Source organism: Manacus vitellinus, unplaced genomic scaffold (assembly GCF_001715985.3).
Source record: "Manacus vitellinus isolate BGI_N305 unplaced genomic scaffold, ASM171598v3 scaffold_21_pilon, whole genome shotgun sequence".
In the NCBI taxonomy this organism is placed as follows: Eukaryota; Metazoa; Chordata; class Aves; order Passeriformes; family Pipridae; genus Manacus; species Manacus vitellinus.
In genome coordinates, this window is record NW_021939546.1 from 10,911,406 (window position 1) to 10,931,576 (window position 20,171).

At 38.8% G+C, this 20,171-nt stretch overlaps 1 protein-coding gene across 1 annotated transcript in view; it reads left to right on the forward strand.

Annotated features, from left to right (window-relative positions):
• Positions 1 to 19,829, forward strand: part of SPATA6 (spermatogenesis associated 6) — a 38,384-nt gene extending 18,555 nt beyond the window's left edge. The window contains 3 exon segments of the mRNA XM_018072333.2: positions 6,787 to 6,886; positions 10,023 to 10,111; positions 13,885 to 19,829. Of these exon segments, the coding sequence (XP_017927822.1) occupies positions 6,787 to 6,886; positions 10,023 to 10,111; positions 13,885 to 14,065 (370 nt within the window). The 3' untranslated portion in view covers positions 14,066 to 19,829.
• The last annotated feature ends 342 nt before the right edge of the window (positions 19,830 to 20,171 follow it).

Sequence of the window (20,171 nt, forward strand, 5' to 3'; positions counted from 1 at the left end):
CCACTGCAATACTTTTAGTAGTACAGAAATTGTGGTCTTCCATATGCTCCCCTGAGCCCCTTTGCATCCTTTCTGGCAGTTTCCAGTCCCTTTTCTGTGAGCCTACCGGAGACACCACAAATCAATCCTCTTCCCTTTTCCCCACTGGGTTTGAGACAAAAGCAGAACTGATTTACTACTGAACAAGACAGAAAAGTTTTGCATATTTATTTTTCATGCTTTATTTTTACATTTTTCATTATTTACATCACTTAAGGAAACCATTTGCTGATGCTGAAAGCTGACACTCAACAGAATGATGTGGCCATACAACCAGAGGTCCTTTCCAACCCCAAATATTCTGTGATTCTGTGATTTTTGGGTTGTAGCTCCCGTGCAGACCAGTGGCACATACACACCCTGGAGTTCCTGCCCTCGATGTGTGACCAGCAGTGTGTCAAGGCAGGTGACTTGCCCCCCCAGTCTGGTTGGTTGTGCAGAGATCAGTGGCCTCTTGTGCAGGAGTGAGCATCCTGAATGCCTTGGGAAAGAGCATTAGTACTCTGTTGTCTCAGTGCTGCTTCAGGAAAGCAGCATTCGAGTCCAGTCCTTGCTTTCAATCGTGCACATCCCTCCTCATGCATTCCTAGAAGATAGTGTTTTTCTTGGGGACTTACAAGCTAAGCCTTCCCTGCAGCACTGAAACCTGCAGCAAAGTACCTTTCATAAAGGAAAGGAGAAATAGTGAGATGGATTCTGTAAGGTCAAGAAGTCCTTTGAGCAGAGCTGTGTGCTGGCACAAGAGAAATCCTTTTCTCAAGAGACCACAACAATCATAGGAGTATTTGACTATTTCTGTTATGTGAGAGGCAAAGCTACTTCTCATGCATTTGGGATCAAAGGATTCTTTTTCCTACTCTGGAAAGAGCACGCTTTTGCTTTTGTTTCCAGACTGAAGTACAGCTTGATATCTTTTTTCATGTTCTCCTGGTTATGCTGCTGCTATGTGATCTTACCTACTATAAAATCTAACAAAAACCTAAGTTCTCTTTGAAGTGAGAGAGAGGTTAACTGTCTGGATCAGATGCCCTTCTGTAATATTCCTCTATTGTTTAACTACCATATTTTTATATTATCTTTTTCAAAGTAGTAGGGAAAGAGCAGCATGAAGTTAGATATTGCTAATGATAGATACAATGATAGATAACAGATATTAATGAAATATTAGATCCTACATGAAGTCCTTGAAAATTCCAGTTATCAGAATCAGTGATCTTGAAATGTGTCATGCCAGGATCTTGGGGGTTAGTTTTGTTGCACAGCAAAATCCAAACACAGGTAGTTCACCTTTAGAGGCTGGCATGCATCCTAAGACAGGGTTTGCTTCTGTGAGAGTGTATGTTTTCAGTGCTGAGAACTTTCTACTACAAAGTAGAACACTGAAAAACATTGCAGACTTTTTAGGAAAAAAGCTTGCTCTGGGGAGAGGCTGCAAACTAGGTTTATCAATCTCACCTCTTGGGGAAGTTTACTTATTTTGTATTCTTTAAGTTAGCTTCTGGAATCAGCACTTGAAAATCAGTTATTTCATACTATATTCTGCAAAACTGAGCAGTACCTGAGCCTTGTTTCATATTTTTGACTAACATCTGTACTATTTGTCATCTTCATTGGTTGGTTTTGCTGCAGCAGTAAGTAAATTTAAAATTGATTGCTGTCAAAGCCATTTTGTGTATAAATTAATAAATTCAGAAAAGATAGAAGGTAATGGAAAAGCTTCCAAAGAGCATAAGGAGGTGCAGCCAATTTGTGACATGCTAATGATTTAATACCTGAATGGCTTCAACCTTTTGGGGGCAACTGCTCAGCTGGAGTATTGACTTTCATTGAAATCTTGGAAGCTGTCTGCCATTTAAGTTTCACTTTTTCCGTGAGGATGATGTATAAGGGCTGGATATGAAAAGGAGAGAAAAGAAAGCATTTACTAATTTAAGAACTCAGCACTGAATTTGTCACTAGGCTTCAAGGCCCAGTTGTAAACAGGGCTTTGGAAAGTAAGAAAAACTACATAGAAAACATGGGAAATTTTTACCTTTTTTTTTTCATTTCTTACTGAAGAGGGAGAGCAAATTGGTACACAGCTAAGCTGTCAGCTTCTGCTTCCAAATATTTAGGCTTCTGTGCTTTGATTTAAGGCCTTAGCTGTGTGTAGTTGCTTCTGCTCCATAGTAATATTGTGCCCTTGTGAAGCAGCCTCCCTCCTCCACTGCAAATATTGTGAGAATGTCGGGGGGTTTGTGTTGGTATAACTTCATTACAGTTCAGGCTGGTATATACCAAGATAGTCTCTAAAACACTTCAGAGCTGCATCTGCACTAAGTTGCATAGCCATTGGTCATTTTAAGAAAAAGCAAAACAAAACTGTGTCCTTGACTAAACTGCCCAGAAAAACTCTTTAAATGTAGCCCAGCTTTTCTATTGTGCCTCCATACAGACTAGTATACACTGCAAACTAAGTCCATCGTACTGAATTACCACTTCATGTCCTCTTAAATGAGAATAAAGCAACTTCTTTCCTTACTGTGAATGCTGAATAAATGCCTGCATAGACACAAAATCTGGGAGAGGGTTGTTTTTATTTCAGAGTCAAATATATTTGGCTTTGTTGAGACTCTCTCCTGTTCCATATATAAGTTGTTGCAGATACTTTCAGGAGCTTTAAGAGCTCTTTGTCCCTCTTCCCCCCGATTACAGTAGCGTTGTCTCCATTTGTGAATCTGGTACTACAGGACTTCATTGATTTCTGTCCTCTGATAGTTTGTCCTTGTGTGTGGTTTTGCTCAGCATGAAGTCTGTGTCTTTGAAGCTGATGAATTCTTCGTGGAGGCCACATGCACTGAGTTGTTCACGAGGCGAGGACGTGCCATGGTGGGGGAAGGGGTCACGATAGGCATTGCAAATACTCTGCAGCAGGATTTTGCATTAATTCTGCTGATATGAAATGTATTAGTATCTCCTGCTGAAATGTGATATTAATGTTTTTGCTGTGTGCAAGTGGATGATTGGATTGTCTGACATTTAAAAGTTCCTATTTATTACAGCTCTCGAGTTTGCGAGCTGCTGTTTGAGTAGAGTGCATGGGTGGATGTATCCTGTTTGTATTTCTAATGGAGTATTTCATCCTAATGGATAAAATTATACATGAAAATAATCTTTAGCACAAAATCTACACTGTCTGCCTGGTTTCTTTTCTTTTTTTCATCATGGTAGATGTTGTCTGTATGACCTTAAAAAAAATCCTTATCTCATAAAAGAAAATAAATGCCTTTAGTCACATTACAAGGGAAAATGGTTCTGTTTCCTTGATCAGATTCAACACAACATCTTTGAAATTAATCTTGAAAAGTTCTCTGATTGATCTGGCTTTTTCTAGGTCACTGAGCTATATTTCCAAAGTGTTTATACAATCTATTGGAATCAATAAACAATTTAAACTGATGTAACTGCAGAATGTTTGCAAGTCCCAGGGAAAATTGAAAGTATGACAAAGAATACAGCTGTAGAAGTTTATTTCGTTTATCAGGACAAACAGTCATTGAAATGAAATGACTTTCCTTTCAGCACTGCAATATGGTAGTGACACCTTAATCACATAAATAAGTAGCTAGTCATTTTAAAGAGTCGTTACTGGTGATTTTGGGCAAATGGAATCCCTTTATTTATACTCCAAGAAGCTGTGCTATAAAGCCTGTTTTATAAAGTATTTCCAGTAGGAGAGTTAGAATATCATAAAAAGGTTTCACTTCAGATTATAGTTGTTACATTTTAGGCATGATTTTATTTTAGTTTGCGTTTCGGTTGGTGTAAATATTAACATTATACTTTAAACGTGGATTAGACTCTATAGTTGTTACTAAAATTAGACAATAAAATACTAGAACGGCTAATTAAAAAGAAGCTGATACCGTTTTTAATCACACTTAAGCTTTTGATTTTTTAATTTTTTTTTTTTTTGGTAAATGAAGTTTGGGGTCTGAGTGAGTGGCCAACGTTTGTTATACCACAGCGCACACTAGTGGATTGATCAGTAAAATCACCTGGAGAAAGAAATTTAATAGTTCATGAATTAAGTACTTAAATCTTCTTCTTCTTGCAGACATGGCCGTGTATTTTCTAAGTGAATACAATAGCTAGCTGGGTTTTCTTTTACATTACAGGTAAATACATTTACCTCCAAGGATATTTGTAAATTTAAGGTTAATAACAATGATCTGAAATCTTACATAAGAATTTCATAAAATTTATTTCCCAAAGGCAATATATTCCAGCTTCTCAGAGCCAGCAACCTGAATGTTGGAAGAAGAGCAGCTGCTGTATAAATAAGAGAAAATGCCATGACTTCATGGGTCTATCTTTTATTTGTCAAATGGGAAATGTCTCACTCTTACTGCATATAGGATGCAGATTTTTAAACATGGATTTCAGAAGTCCTTTAATATCAGTAAATGTTGTAAATCCTAATGGGAAGTCATAAGATGATAATACCACTCCTGCCCCTTTCCTTTACCTCTGTTCTTTGAAAAAAAAAAAAAAAAAGAAAGTGGTTTTTTTTACCAAAGCACAGGTGGTGATAGAGCACATGCATTGTAATGCAGTACATCAGACTGGGTTTGACTGCATTGGGGAAATGAATGTTCCTGCCTGCTTAAGGGACTCACACTTCTGTTTCTTTAAAGGCCATGCTTTTCTCCTATTAACAAAATCCACAAACCATTTTACTTTCATTTAGAAAATGTTATGTGAGGTCTTTCAGTGCAACAAATCACTGGATTCTAGTGTGCAAGACAGTTGTGCAGTGTGGATTCTCCATACATGCTCCTGGGCTTGAAATTAATTGTAAATGCTCAGGATGCCAATACGAGTGTTATGACCAGTCTTGTGAAGATTCTTGCCTGTAAGGATCCCTAGATAACTGTTAAAATCATTAGAAATATGGAAATACATCCCCCAATGGATTATATGTTTTGTCCTTTCAATATTGTGTCATTTCTTGGCACCCATTCTTGAAGAAAAATAGAAACATTCACGAATAGGTGATTTGATTTAAAGAAATTCATAGATAAGCTGAAAATACTGGGGCTGTTTAGAAACGAGAGAGATATTTTGGAAAGATAAGCAACAAAAAGTGCATCTAAATAAGTTGATTAGATAGAAGAAGATAGAAGAAAATAGAAGAAAATTACTCAAAAGCAGAGAACTGGTCACTTTCTACTAATATTTCAGTCTATCTCTCTTGTAATAGAAGGGCTGATCCAAAGGATAGCAAAGAGTTCTGTGCCCTTCCTGTAACCTTCAAGGCAGCCTGGCACATCCCATTTTCAGGATCCTGCTTCCATTAATTTTAACACTGCCAGGCTACTGTTTTGTACCGAAGCTTTCTATGTGTATACTTGGCTTGTTCTTTTTGGAAGGAACTGTACAGTTCTTTAGCTGTGTCGAAATTTCTGGAGGTTTGGTGAAGGTGAACTAAGCCAGGCATGATCAGACTGGGGATTTGAGAGTGATAGACTGGATAACACAGGGAATGTGATAAACTGGAGAGAAGAGGGCAGGAGGACTTGCAGTCCCAGCCCCACAAAGCTGCTCAGAGCCCACTGTGGAATCTCAGGGTTCAGGGTCATGATGTTTCTCCACTGCATTAAATTTGTGAAGGCAGCTGTCAAAGTATTGTTGCTGTTCCTGGTGCTGCTGGTCCACTCAGGGTATGGCAACTCTGCCGTGCTGTTGGCTGCTGTTCCATGAGTTGGGATTGCAGTGGCATGGCTTTGCCAGCTCACAGCTTGCCCAGTGACCCCTGTTCATATGATGATACCATATCATGAGTTTTTATTTTCTTGGTGCAAATTGAAGTTCTCAGAGGTTAGGAAACACTGAAATGAAGGTGCACAATCTTCATTTGGCACCCAGTTTCTATTCATTGTGATGAGATTGAGTAAGTAAACATTTAATAACTTTTCCCCAATAATTCTTTCCTTATATTGATGTCCCTTTTTTTTTAAATACATTTTTTTAATGTACTAACACGTGGTTGGTGTGTAGATGATTCTGTTCTTAAAATCTTATTTGCCTCCCTTAACAGACTGAGATTAACTATTGATATGAAATTTCTGACACGTTCTGAACTTCTTGAGAAGGATGAGGGGTTTTTTTTAGTAAATGGCAAAAAAATGTGATCCAAAACATAAAAGGGTAAAATCTAAAAGTAACTGTTAGTTTCAAGTTATCCATACCAAGCAAGCAACCTGCTTTTTAATGTAAAAAAGCAACTTAAAATGTAGTCCCTCTTATGAAATAAAGACGTTGAATTTGCAGTTCTCTAACTCCATGTGTTTTCCAATTTGCACACACCAGGGTTATCTTCCTGTTGATTTTTTCCAGTGAAAATAATTCCATGCGTGCAATACTTCCTTTAAAGAGAGGAAAATGAAACCTGATCACTGGGAATAGTGTGGCTTTTCTGTTCTGTAGGGACAATACCCAAGTTACAAAACGATCAACATTTTCCATGTTTTGCATCTTCTGTTGGTGCTGTGGCTGCATACTGTTTATGCAATGCTTTGAAATGTTTCTTTACTTGTACCCCAGAGGAGAAAAAGAATCAAATCTAAACACTGTGCATGTTCCAAATAGGAGGAAGTAATACATGCTTCATAATTACAAAAAAAAAAAAAAAGGAAATCCGAGTCGAAAGCATGTTTGAGCTTTTCAACAAGAAAATATTTCTTCTCTTTGTTTTTCTTCTTGCAGGTTTAGCTCTGGTTGGCCTTCACCAGCAAATGGAAATGAGATCCATAAAAGAGTGAAAAATATTTTAAGGACACACAGTGCTAGGCAGCGCCTAATATTTGTAAGTAAGACTGCAAACTCAATTCTTTCTTTTCTCCAAAGTGACTGAGGAAGAAAACTGTGCCTACAGTCTTGGATTTGTTATAATGTTGTCCTTTGAGACAGCCTTGATTGTCTTGAAATGAGGATTCAGTGTGTGAGCTGAACTGTTTCACACTGATTTCAGTAGCCTCTTTACGTGTAGCCTTTATGGGCAACTGGTACCTCTTATGGGTTATTGCAGACAGTTACATTTGGGTTTATTTTTTTATATCTGGTTCTCCACTTCCAATTTAAGCAAAAAATATGTTACAGTTGTGTAGAACATCAAGGTTAAACATGTTGTGCAGCTGCACATCAGCAGCTGCTTGTATCCAGCTGTTTATAGAGCTAATATTATTCTTCAGATGTGTGGGGTTTTTCCCTAATTACCTGGCTTTCAATGAACAGAGCTCTTTATCTAATGAGATTACGCCCGGGATCAGAATATTTTGCCCTTGATGGAATTTTGAAGTGTGGTTTAAGACAGACAAAAACTTTTCCTGTTGTGATTTTGAGAAGCGCGGTTGTGGCACAGCGCAAGCCAACGCATTGTACCAACTGAATAACAACATTGTTCATCTGCAGGGAACTTAGGGTCTTCAGTGTGAGGTGAGGTGAAAGACAGGTAAGACAAAAAGGATGTAAGGATGAGAGGTAGGTAAGATTATGATTAGGAGCTCTGGTGAAATTATCATGTCCCCAGATTTAGCCATGTTGGGCAGCTCCTTGTCTCACCTCGTTCTCGCCTTATCTGATTATTTTCTCCTTTCTGTCCAATCTTCATTTTTAGCTTAGTTGTGGGTTTTGTTTTAAACTCAGAAAAACCTTTTCTCGTGCATAGTAAGACTGTTTGATCTAGTTCTTGCTGTGCCTCCCTGAGTTTGTATATGAATGTTATGATTTTGTGAGCTGCTGCCTCTCAAACAGAAGATGCCCATCACATTTCAGAATAGGTACAAGTCATGTAAAATGCTTCTCTGATGTTTCAATGAACTTAAGATAACAAATTGGATTTCATGACAGTCCAACACCTACCTTTAATGAAAGTTTGCACAGCCTGAACTATCTCCAGTGGTCCTTGACTACTTTCCTTGAACAGCAGACCATGACTTTATGATAAAAGATTTACTAGTTTGTTACGAGAGTTGGATGGTTGGTTACATGGTCTCTCCATACAGTTAAAAAGACTGTGAAATATAATAATGGGTAAAGGAGAATTTTTCCTATTTACTTTTTTTGCTTATATCCTTTAAAAGTTCTACTCTAGAGTGACTTACACATAACGCAGCAATCCACTCGTTACTGCAGTACTGCACAAATGCACACGACTTTGCAGACAATGTGCTGGTTTCTGCCCTAAAAAATCCAGCTGTTAGGGTGTTGGGTCTTTAATTACCAATCTGGTCAGAGCAATGCTGGTAAAGGACGTTTATCTCACTCCATTTTCTTCCACTGAGCAAAAGGATGCTACAGAGAAGTCTTGTGGTGTTTGATACTTGTGTACAGCTGACTTGTGAGCGCTGTGCTAACAGCGGCTGACACGATTAAAAAAAATAGACAAAAATATCAGTTCTCCTTGCAGTGAGTACTGTACAATACACCAGGATTGGTTATGCTTCCCAGATGGCCCAAAATCAAGGCTGTGTTGGTGCACAGTGGGTGGATGAGGTAAATGGGTCATTTTTAAAGTGAGCGAATAGTAAAGCAAGTGTGCTCACTAAGTGGTGAGCAGAGTTTGGCTCCAATCCAGACCCTTTTCCAAACTCTGGAAGGTTAAAAAGTATCTCTTATTCTGTTTCATTCCAAAGATCCTAATGCTAAATAGCCATTCCCCAAAGTACCCAGCTGTGTCTTCTGAAATTTCATTTTCATAGTGTTCTGTAGAAATAGTGTGACTGGAGCTCTGCTGCAGATTCCTTAGGGTGTCCACTGTAGCTTTCTGCTGTGACATTCTGACAGTATCGTAATGTTTCCATCTTTTTTTGCTTTCCTGAACATAATTTGCCTCTGGCAAATGCTGCAGAGTTTTATTTACCACTGTACCCCATTTCCTCTTCAGTGCTTTGTAGTCTGTGACTGCTGAAGGAAGAGAGCTTTCCTGTTTACAAACACACTTATTACCTTGTATTTCACCACAATAAATTCTCTTAGGTTTTTCCTCATCCATACACCTGCTGTTCAGCTTGCTCTGCATCTTATTGCCATCTACCGCTATATTTATTGCCTTTTCTCCCAGTTCTGTGTTACCAGCAAGTGTGATTATTTTTACTGCACAGTCTTTTTTCCAATTATTTCTCCTATAGCATGAAAGATGACTGTGTTTACTAATCCTTACAGCAATTGGCTTCTGCTGAAAGCATCACTTAGTATCACCTCTTAAGTAGGGTCTTTGCTCTTCAGAGTAGAGTGAACATGGTTGTGTGTGGTGGAATTTCTACCATCCCATCTCGGGTGAGCAACTGGCTCCCTCCATGTGAGGTGTTTTGTTTCTCCCTTACTTAAGAGGGCAAATCTGGGTTAATTAATGTCTAGATATCATTTGGAAGGTAAGACTGCATTCTAACAACTCCTAAGAATACCACTGAAGGGTCATTAAGGGTATCAGATATTTTTTGAATAGGCGTGTACTCAGTCCTGTGTATGGAATCGAAGTATTCAATCGAAAATGCTTCTGTCTGGTAAAATGCATGAAATGGATAATGAGAGCTCATTATGAATCATAATAAGTTTTAGGTTCTTTTTCCCCTTTTCTGCAAGAAGCAAAAGTAAAGCAGTAGGCAGTAGGTTTCATAACATTTTATCAACATGTTTGTTGGGGGTTATTGAAGCTTGTGCTGTCTGCATAGTACTCTAGATCTACACTGTCTAGAAATTCTTTCCAGTTTATTACCTTAAAATTATTAGCTGAATTGTACTGAACTTAATTAAAAGTGTTCACAAATGGCATTTGGCTCATTACACTTTGTCCCTTTCTCCCCCAAGAAATGTAAGTTACTTTAATAGTCTTCTAAATGGAAAGAAAGTATTTTTGAAATGAGATCATTGTAATCAGAAACCAAGGTAATGAGAATTTGATTTCTGGGTTTTTTTTGTTTTTGGTTTGTTTGTTTTTTTAGGATGAGAGTAACTCATCAAAAGGAGACGTGACTAAGACAAGAGAATCTTCACATAATGCACCCTTATCCATGAGTGAACTGCAGAGCAGGTATGGAGTTTTTCTCTGACCAAGACAGAACAGTCATACTCAATATTGCCCTTTAAATGTAGCTAAAAATTTCTCTTCCCATTTTAGTCTGTCATATATTGCACAAGGAAAAGACTTCTGTAAGAGTTAGTCATACCAAGCTTTTTCACCTAAAAGCAAAATGCAGTTAAATATAATTATGCCTCTGATGTTGTTTTGGCACTGTAAGTGCCTAAGCCAATATAATCTTCATAAAACACTGATTTTGGAACTGGACTTGGTAATAAAAGTGATTCTTGGGCAGTAGTTTTGGGTTTTATCAACCAGAGAGCAAATGTCACTTTTAAAATAATCAATTGGTTATTTGGTTATTTTTTTAAACTATAGGAGTGCAAAAAGAAATTGGAGCTTATTTATTAATATGGTTTGAGGCTGTTGCTTTGGTTTGTTCCTTTTTTTTTTCTCTTTTTTTAAACTCATATGTGGAAAAAAACGTTTTCAAAAAACGCATTAAATTTATATACCATAGTTTAGCGATTCAGCACGTTATTTCAGAAGCTGTCTTGGAAACCTGAGGTCTTAAAAACCTGGTTTATTTGGGTTAATTACTATATGTACTACTCACGTACATGGCTAGGGTTTCATTTCAATATTATGAAACGCTGAATTGATTTTGACAACTTCTGTAGCAGAAGTTATCAATATTGATGTTCTCTGTGTGTGCACACAGTGTTTTGTACAATGTTTTCAGTACTTGTTGGAGGAAAGATACTAAGTAATGTAAATCTTTTCTGGGCTCCTATGGCTTTTCTGGTTTTTTTTATATTAAGGGAGAAATCCTAGAACTGTGGTGCTGTATTTGAGAGGTGTTGCCATTAGGAAAGAAAAGGTTTTATTTTGGTAATTAAATGTGACACAGTGTTTTGTAATGAAGGCGTCCCAAACCACCACTGTAATACCACTGAAAGGAGGGTATTTCAATATGGGCACCATAGTGAACTTCTACTTGCAGTTTGTAAGCTCCAAAAAGTTCATTTATGACTTGCTGCCTGTTTTTGCAGTTCCTGTGGTTTGTAATCACCTCTGTGCAAGGGATCTAGTTACTGAGATTTTCATATACATGTGAAGCTGCTGCTGCAGTTGTGTATCCCTGTACCTGTGCTCACTCCTGTATTCTACGTGTAGCCTTTCTGCTCCCTTTTCCTTTGTCCTGACAGCTGGTGCAATTAAATTGTGTAGGATGTGTTTGTGAGAGAGAAAGTGCAAGTTTTTGTTTTGAGGCAGCTTTGGGACTTTGAGATTGATGCTGAAACTGCAGACCATGAAAAAATGAAAAACAAACCCTAATACTACAGAATCCTGAAGTGATGGGATATGAAATGTGGCACTCAAGTTGGGAAAGGATTGCTCCTTGGGTTTAGAGGCCGGCAGCACTGGGGATGAGACATAAAAGGCCTCGAGGACAGTCTGATTGCTGAGTCTTTGCCACAGTGCTCATAAACAGGATACAAGGACAGAGACAGAGTTCATGGAAGGACATGGTACTGTCGACCAAATTTTGGCAGTAAAGTAGATGGATGATTGAAAACCACTGGGAGTAAGGAAAAGGTCTGTGTTTTGTGAAATATTTAGTATATGATTCACTCAGAAAAGAACTTCTGGGACTCTTAAAGGAGATGTATGAGGGAACAAAAGCATATGACAGGTATTTCAGAGCAGGGAGTTGCGTGCAGAAATCCTGCTGTTAATATGATTTGTGAGTGTAATTCCCAGATTGCTTAGCTCAGGTTGTCAGCTGGTTTCCAGCTGAGACAGGAGGACTCTTCCCTAGCTTGGCTGTATCTTTGTCCACACCAGTGCCAGGTATCTCATGCACAGGGACTGGCTAATGGAAACACATACAAACACATCCCTCCCAAAAGAGAAGGGAAAATGAAGTTTATGTTTTCTTGTAAGTCTTTTTCAGTATCAGAATAAGGAACTTGTGGAAGTTACTGTTGGGTTTTGAGTCTTTCCTTTACTGCAGTGGTTGGAGTTTGAGTGTCTCTAGGTACATTCAGCTTTTAGGAGAAGAAAAGGCAAGCACAAGGCTGCCTGCAGGAAATGGATTCCAAGGAAAAGAGTGTCAGAGCTGTTTGTTGTCCAGTTACAAGTGCCACTCCTAGTGCTGTGCTTACTTGCTGGCCTCAGAATTCTCCATCAGAAGTGAGGTACCATGAACTGCAGAAAGGAGGAGGTGAAACTTCAGTTGTTGATGAGTCCCCAGGGTATTGACTTGTCTGCATTTCACATAGGCCTGTATAACTTCTGTATTGATTTTACTGTTTGGTGTGTTGGTTTCTTTGTGTCCAAACTGTGAAGCACAGTTCACTTGGGATGATAAACAGTTTTAATTTGCTTCATGATATTGACTGACTTTAAATGTTGGAGCTTTTTTGAATAAGTGTGAAAGTGGCCTTTCTCCCTTTTTAATATTGGAACCACTCACAGGTCTTGTTGTTTTCATTGGTATAGGTTGGCATCACCCTACTATTTAAATGTAAGAAATATAAAAGCAAAAGCTATTCCTTCTTTTGTTTTTCATGGGACAGTGGAAGGTCAGGGATATGAATTTAGAGAACTAATCTTATATTTTCCTCTTCTTCCCTCACTGTTTTCTATTCTTGAAGTGAAAACCTTGTGTTTTTATGCAGTGAGGTACAAATGTATTCATGGGTCCTTTGGCATAAGGTTTCTTTCAATTTTGTCACATATGTGGGCTGATAATAACTTGAGGACAAAGTTTTAAGTACTGCTTTGAGCATAAAAGACACTATCATTAATAAATTATATGTATATAAGAAACTGTAAAGCTTCCCTGTAAAATGTAATCCATTTCCTGAGTGAAGATGGTCACTGTAAGCTTCACACTTCCAATTTCATTTCCCAAACTGAGAACGTTCGCAAAAGCCTGAAGATAACTCAGTCCTAATTTTTAAGTGTCTTCAGTGCCTAAATCTCTGAGCAGACATGAAAAACGTCACCTCAGTAGTCATTTTTTGCTGATGATTTTTGAGCTACTTGTTTCATGCTTTATTACAAGGAAATTGCTCATTTAATTATATGACACAATCCTTTGTTTTGAAAGTATCAAGAGGAGGCAAATAGTCATGATGTTTAGATACGAACGCTTCGGAGTTGTCAGTGTTTTGTAATGATTTTCAGAGTATAAATTTCACTTCATGGGTCTAGGAAATAATTTCTCAGAGCAACTGAAAGATGAGCCTGTATTTGTGTTTAGTATTAAAACAGTGACACAGAAGATGGGGTGTGGAAGGAACACTTGATTGCCACTATATCATAATGTATTTGGTAGAACACTTATTCCAAGACGCTTCCGATAGAGCACTTTACAGCTGCAACCACGGTAATTTAATATACCCCTGATAGATTGTCTTCATATTGAAATAGCTCCTTGTGGTTACAATTTAACCTTCAAAGGACACAAAAATCCTACTGTGTTGCTCTTGCCTAGTCACACAGCCTGCAAAAATACAGCAAAATTACTGCATGTTCTCAGAAAATTAATTCTCTTTCTGTTTGGGAGGCTTTATAAAGCATAGTCAGGTAAGTGGGGGAAAATTTGTGAATGAATAATTTGTGGTTTGCATTTCTTAGAAGTAGCTGCAGTGCAGTTTTTGTTTCAGTTTGTACAAGGTAATATGTCCTTAGCTGCTCTGCATTTGTATTTCTGCCGGTTTTGTGCCTCTGATTCCTCTTCCATGTCTTGTTTCTTATCTTCTTTCCTTTGACAGTTCACCAGTGCAGCAGAACGCTCCTGTTCACTTGGATAATGGTGAATACTGGTCCAGTCGTGCAGCTGTGCACAAAGAGAAGCCTCACAGAGCGATCTTTGAAGAGAGCCTCGGAAAAATATACAAAAACATGTACCAAAAAGTTGCTGGCACTGTTTCAGACCAAAAAACACATTCCTGATAGCAACTCACCTGAAAATGCACAGTACACAGTGTTCACATTTGTAACTAAACCTATTTTTATATAAGAATATTTTTACTCTATTTTTAAGGTGCCATTATGGTTGGGCATACGGTTGGAAAAATGGGGTTTTGGCCTGTGTTGACATTAACATCCACCCCCCAAAACAAAGGAACAAAAAATCAAGCCCCTCCATGGTTAAGCAAGATGGTATTGTTCCTTTGAGACTATGAAAATAGAGTCATTTGAAGATTAATAGGTCTGCTGGACATTCCTGTCTGACATCAACTCAGGTTTCAGCTGCAACCAGTTCTTATTAAATAACTAAAACTACTTAGTAACATAAACAGAATTGATTGAAGAAACAACCAATGCTAGTGGTCAGAGAGGGGGTCTAAAGGGGAGGGTGAATGTGAGTGGTGTTTTAAAAGCGACCCATGTGGGACAAAGGGAATTGTTTTCTAGAAGATTGCCTTTGAATTGTTTATTTTGGAGAAGGGCAGAAACGCTGGTACTGTAGGACCTAAAGGTTTTTGAAGTGGTTTCAAGCACCTTTAGCAACAAATATTCTAATACTGTGAAATTTTAAAAGAAACCCACCCAGCCCAGCAGTCTTTGTATCAGATGAAAGGTCATCTTCACACACCCTTTGCATTTGAAAGTTTCCAGGTTCTCCTGAATGCAGCCGTGACATTTGCCAATTTACCTGTAATTTTAAAAATTATGAATAACAAAGGAGTGTGCAGGGGGAAAGACCAGAGCTAGTGAGCAAGCTACTTGTGTTCTGTACAGGCCTTCTGAAATTCCTGCATCACAATCCCACCTAATTTGGAGCCTGTCCTTCCCAGTCTGCTGGGATCCTGTTGGCAGAAATCGCTTCGTTTTTGCTAAAGGCCACCAAATGTTCATCAGCAGTTCGATGCTTTCCCCGGGGATGGAACCTTTTCAGCCTTGCATTGAGCAGATCCCACATTAGCAGACCAGGGCAAATTGCCCATCTCTTGAAAAGCAGAATGTTTTAAAAGGGCAAGAGTGTCCATCTCCCGCTTCCTTTCAGAATGGGGGAAAAAACAAATGCCTGTTCTGGCTCCTTCCCTGCCTGAGCGAACAGATTCAGTTTCTCCGATGCCATTTTACCTGTTTGATTGGATAAAGGATAAAGCTGGGAGTACAGATGGCAGAACATATGACTGTAACCTGCCAGCATGCCTAGATAAACAAAAAGTTGGTCTACTCTGCCTTCTATCCTTTAATGCTGAGACAACATAATTGATTTGAGAAAGCAGTTGGTGAGCAATTATGCTGGTGGGAAGGCACGTTGAAAGGCTGTGTGCTTCTGTTTCAGGAAAGGGGACTCTCAGAGGAAGTGTCTCACATATAGACATTTCTATTCCTTGTAACTGTTAAAGCAGTTGAAGTGGATTAACACTGATAACTTCCTGTCCCTGATGCCATCTAGCACATTAGTGCCTTCAAAGGGCATTAGTTGCACAGTCTTATGCTGTGGAGAAGTGTGGAGTCATTCTATGAAGTGAAAAGTAAAACTTCCCCAAGCTGTGCCCCTGGTGGCCATGGAGTGTTGTTCTACCAGTACCTGGTGTTCATGGGCCTATTCCTGTGATCCCCTATTGGTCCATAAAGGACTAGTTTTCTTGCTGTTCAGGAAAGGTATATTGAAATGGATCCTAAACAGGTAGGGTAGATTCTGAGAGATACTTTCCAAGCTTTCGGTTTAAAAGTAATCTATTAAAATCTAAAGGTTGTTGCAGTTTCCTGTTTGTGTTTGAGCTGCAATATTCAGTGTTATTCTTATGGTATCCTGCAGTTTGATTCAATATTCTCTGTGTATTCCCTTCCCAGTCTCACAGTCAAGTAGAAGTTACAGTCTTCTGAAGATTGGCTGCTCCCCTTTGGCCTAATCTAGTTCTGTGACATAGAAAACCTGTTAGATTTTTCCTTCCCCAGTAATCCATCAGATTTTAGTCTCTGTTTGTTTGATGTGCAAGAAAACCTGAATGCTGAAGCTTTGTTTTGGGGTTTTTTTTTGTATGGATGGGGTTTTTTTTGGAAGGACAGAGGTTGCCATGAATTCGAGACATAAGGAGGAGATGAGGAAGGTTGGAGGCCACTGTGAAAAAGCAGAGTTGTGTTCTCAGGGGGTCCATAGGAGTATCTGGGGTGTATCTGTTTAATTCCCCTAACTAAAGAAAGGGAGCATATAGTAATATGTCAACTTTCAGTTTTCATCAAAGATGAAAACATTTTCAGCAAAGGTAAAAAATAGATGGGAGAAAATAGTGTCATCTATTGAATTTTGACCAGTAGGAATATTCTCAGGGTAGCCTTCTTATGCAACATAACAACAAATGAAGCAGACAGACTCTGTGTTTGGCCCTGGTCCAGCTGTGAGGGGAGATGGTGTGTATAATGTCTCTCTGAATCAGCTGCTGCAGGATATGTTTCTCTCTTGGGTCAGTCATTCCACAGCTTATACGCCGTGATACAGCAAAGAGTGTTCTCTTCCAAGTGCTGTGCTGGAAATCCAGTTTGGTTGATGGAAAACTTTTCCCTGAAATGTGACTTAAGACCCAAATTACTCCAGTCTGTCCATAAAATCTGCAAGCCACTTTGTTTTCAGAAGCACTTGGCCCCTTCCCTGTTTGCTGAGCTAACCCTGCCATTAATACACACACGAGCACGGCTGTTCCTGTGCTACTGCAGCATGTGATAAGTGAAGGTTCAGGCAGTGAACCAACACAGTAATAAACTGTAATTGTTTAGTGCACCTTGCCTTCTAATACAATTTAAATCCCTCCTATCAAATGCAAATTTCTAGGTTCCTAAGTGGAGCTTTAAATAGCATTTTCTATGCTCATTCCTTATCTTTTGCCATCCACAAAGTTGTTAGTGACAGTGGGATGGCAGAATTCCACCCCTGTCATTTTGCGTCCTAAAGGAAAGCTGCCTACTCAAATCTAGAAATAATGGGCTAGATTAAGAGCGAATTAGTGTTTTTCTGTAGAGTCTGTGTCTTTCTCTTGCCCTCCCCAAGTTATAATAACCCATGAGCATTCTCACCAAATGCTGTTCAGCATACAGTGATGCTTGCAGGATGCAACCAGTGCAAAATTTTATCACTGTCATTTTAGTAAGTCAGACCCTGCTTTCTACTTGTTCCCTTCCATCCCTCCTGTGACTGACTTGGTAGAGTTTAGGATCTTGGGGTGGCTTTAGGCAAACGACTTGCCTGCGTTCAGTAGAAATGCAAATCCTTTGCTGAGTAACAGTTGCTTTGGAAATCACTCGGTCATTGACCTGTTGTGGATTAAAGACAGAAATGTCAAACACTTCAATAATTTGCCTTATCTAAGTTTTCAACTTAAGAGAAGCTTAAATTGGTCCACTGGGGACAAGAGGCATAGGGATGGCTGGAGTAGTGGGAACAGCTTTGTAAGATAGATGGGAAACAGTGTGTATACTCCAATGCTGAGCAGCTTGGGAAGTGACAAGGGCTGTTCTTTAGATTGTGCATCACGTTTGAATTTTACTGTTACTTCAGATGCTGACAAAATTGTGGGAGGAGAAAGAAATCTACCTGTAGGTGTTGGGAATCTATTTTTGGGGTAAAATAACAGAACATTTAGCTCTGCTCAGTATTAAATAGTCTTTTCCAAACTCCCTCTCATTGTTACCTCAGCTGTAAAATAGGGAGTTTGTGCTCTGTTGAAGCTTAATTAAATGACTGTGAAGTGCTTTGGGATCCTGAGGTGAATGTTAAAGAAATTATTTTATGGAAACCTGGCTGAGAAGTCCCATCTCATCTCCAGGTTACTAAAAAGGCTTTATTTTAATTTTCCCAGGTTTATTATGTTTTAATCAGACAATTATTAAACAAGTCTTAATCAGATTTAATAGATTTCTGTCCTGATCAGAGGGCCGAAAAAGATAATGAACTGCTTTACTACATGTGCTTTTAGGAGCTAATCTTTACAGTTGGTATCTTGCTCAACTTCTGTCTCCTGCATGATCTGGCTTCATATACTGATTGCTCTTATGATATGGAGGGGGGGTTAACTATAAATTATTTATTTCATCCTGATATCTTAGTGCTGTTTGCTACGTGTACTAACCAGCACTATTAACATCTCTCTGTTAACATGAGGGTTTGTTCTCATCCTCTACCCAGAAACAAGGGATGCAACGGTGTGAGCAACGTGTCAGTGAAAAATTTTGTGTGTTGTGCTACAGGTTTGTCAGAGAAAGTATGTTGGAAGGAATCTCTGCTTTTTCAGTCTGTATGCAACGAATAAATTAGTATATAATTCTTCTCTTCCTAATTTTTAAGCTTGAAATCTTTTCTGAAACAACTGAACTATGCAACGAAATTCTCAGCCATTTAGCAACGGTCACTTACTGTATAAATCTGGTAATGCAGAATCTCTGGGTCATAGGAAAGGTCATGGTGTTATTACTTCAGTAGTTGTGGGGTGTTCATTATCAGGATGCTGAAAATATCTCAAGAGATTTGTTTAGTAATCAAGGAATTTGAGGAAACTTTTGAATCAATGAAATTTAGCCTCTTGGTTCCAGTGAAAGCACTTGAAGCTAAGAGAGAACAGCACTTCTGTGGCTGATCTTGATGAGCTACCTCACTGACAGGAGGGATGTCTGGCTTAAATGATGGTCTCTGGTAGCAGCAGAGAACTGGTCTTTGCCCAGTTCCTTTCAGTTTCAACAAATAAACCAGCATTGTGAGAAGTGATTGAGAACACCTGATAGTCCTGTTTCTATTACACAGTGAACTATTAGGCACAAGCCTCCTTGATTGCATTGGTTTCTGCTGCTTTCCCCATGGAATTCAAAATAACATCAACCAAAGCCCGTAAAAGATGTGGCTGTAGCTCCTTTTATCAGTGTTGGCTTGCCAAAGACATGCAGTTTGTTCCCAGTTTGTCTTCAGTGAGAAATTCTCTGAAGTGTGGTGATAATTTGTCTGGATGGCAACATAAAGGAACTGTAATCTTTCTCTTTGCTTGATCTATGTGGAGATTGTGCTTTTTCTTCATGTGTATTTCCCTTCAGTTCTGGGTGATTGCTTCTGACCTAGCAGAGAGAACTCTCTGCAGCCTGAGAAGTGGTGATCTGAGCCACCTTCTCACCTCTTCAAGGAAAGAAGTTTGCTGTTGCAAAACATCCCCCCTCTTGGTTCATAAGAAGGTGTTTGGGTAACCCTGTAGAGCTGATGCCATGGAGTGAACAGAGCTTCACATAGAGTGGGGTGGGAGGCTGAGAGCAGGGGAGATGCTGAGAGTGTTTGATGCTTGGTATGCCATGAATTATGCATTTCTATACCATGAATTATCAGTGTAGAAAATAACCTGTGAAACTCATGAGTAACAAAAGCACCATTTACGTCACTGAACGGTGGTGAATTCTACTGCTTGTATTTGTGTTGTTACACTGACTTGAATTTTTGAATGTTTAGCTAATTGTGTTGTACTAAGACTATAGTTGTAGGAACTGTTTCATTCAGTACTCCAGTAGTAAACACTTGCTAATAGGTTGCTTTCCCTGCCTGCCTTGTTTTCACCACAGTCATCTAGTGTTTACATACATTTTAGCCTCTGTGCCATTTATGAAGGCTTTATTTGTCTCATTTATGTTTTTGGTTTGGATAATACTTAAATATGAAATCCATCTGGGAAACATATTGTATATTCACGTTGAGGGGTAAAACCAGTTTTTAATTAAAATTTTATACAGCACTTGTATTTCACTTTGTCCTGTTTTATTATGAAACACTTCAATCTTCTTCCTAAAACACATATGTCTTGTGCACTTCAAGATGTTCCTTGTTGCTCATGCAGAACCAGTTTCGGAGCTCTGTCAGCAGAGTGCCATATGTTCTGGGGTTCATTTAGCTTCTCTGGCATTTGTGTAGGCAGCATATTGGATGTAATGCAGCTCAGCTCAGCTCCATTCTTCTCTTTGTAAACTTGTCAAGAGATAAAAAAAAAAGCAGGGAGAAGGAAAACACTGAATAATACTCGAGTGATTTGAATTATCAATAAGTTACAGGAACGTGGCCAATCAAAATTGAGGTTTC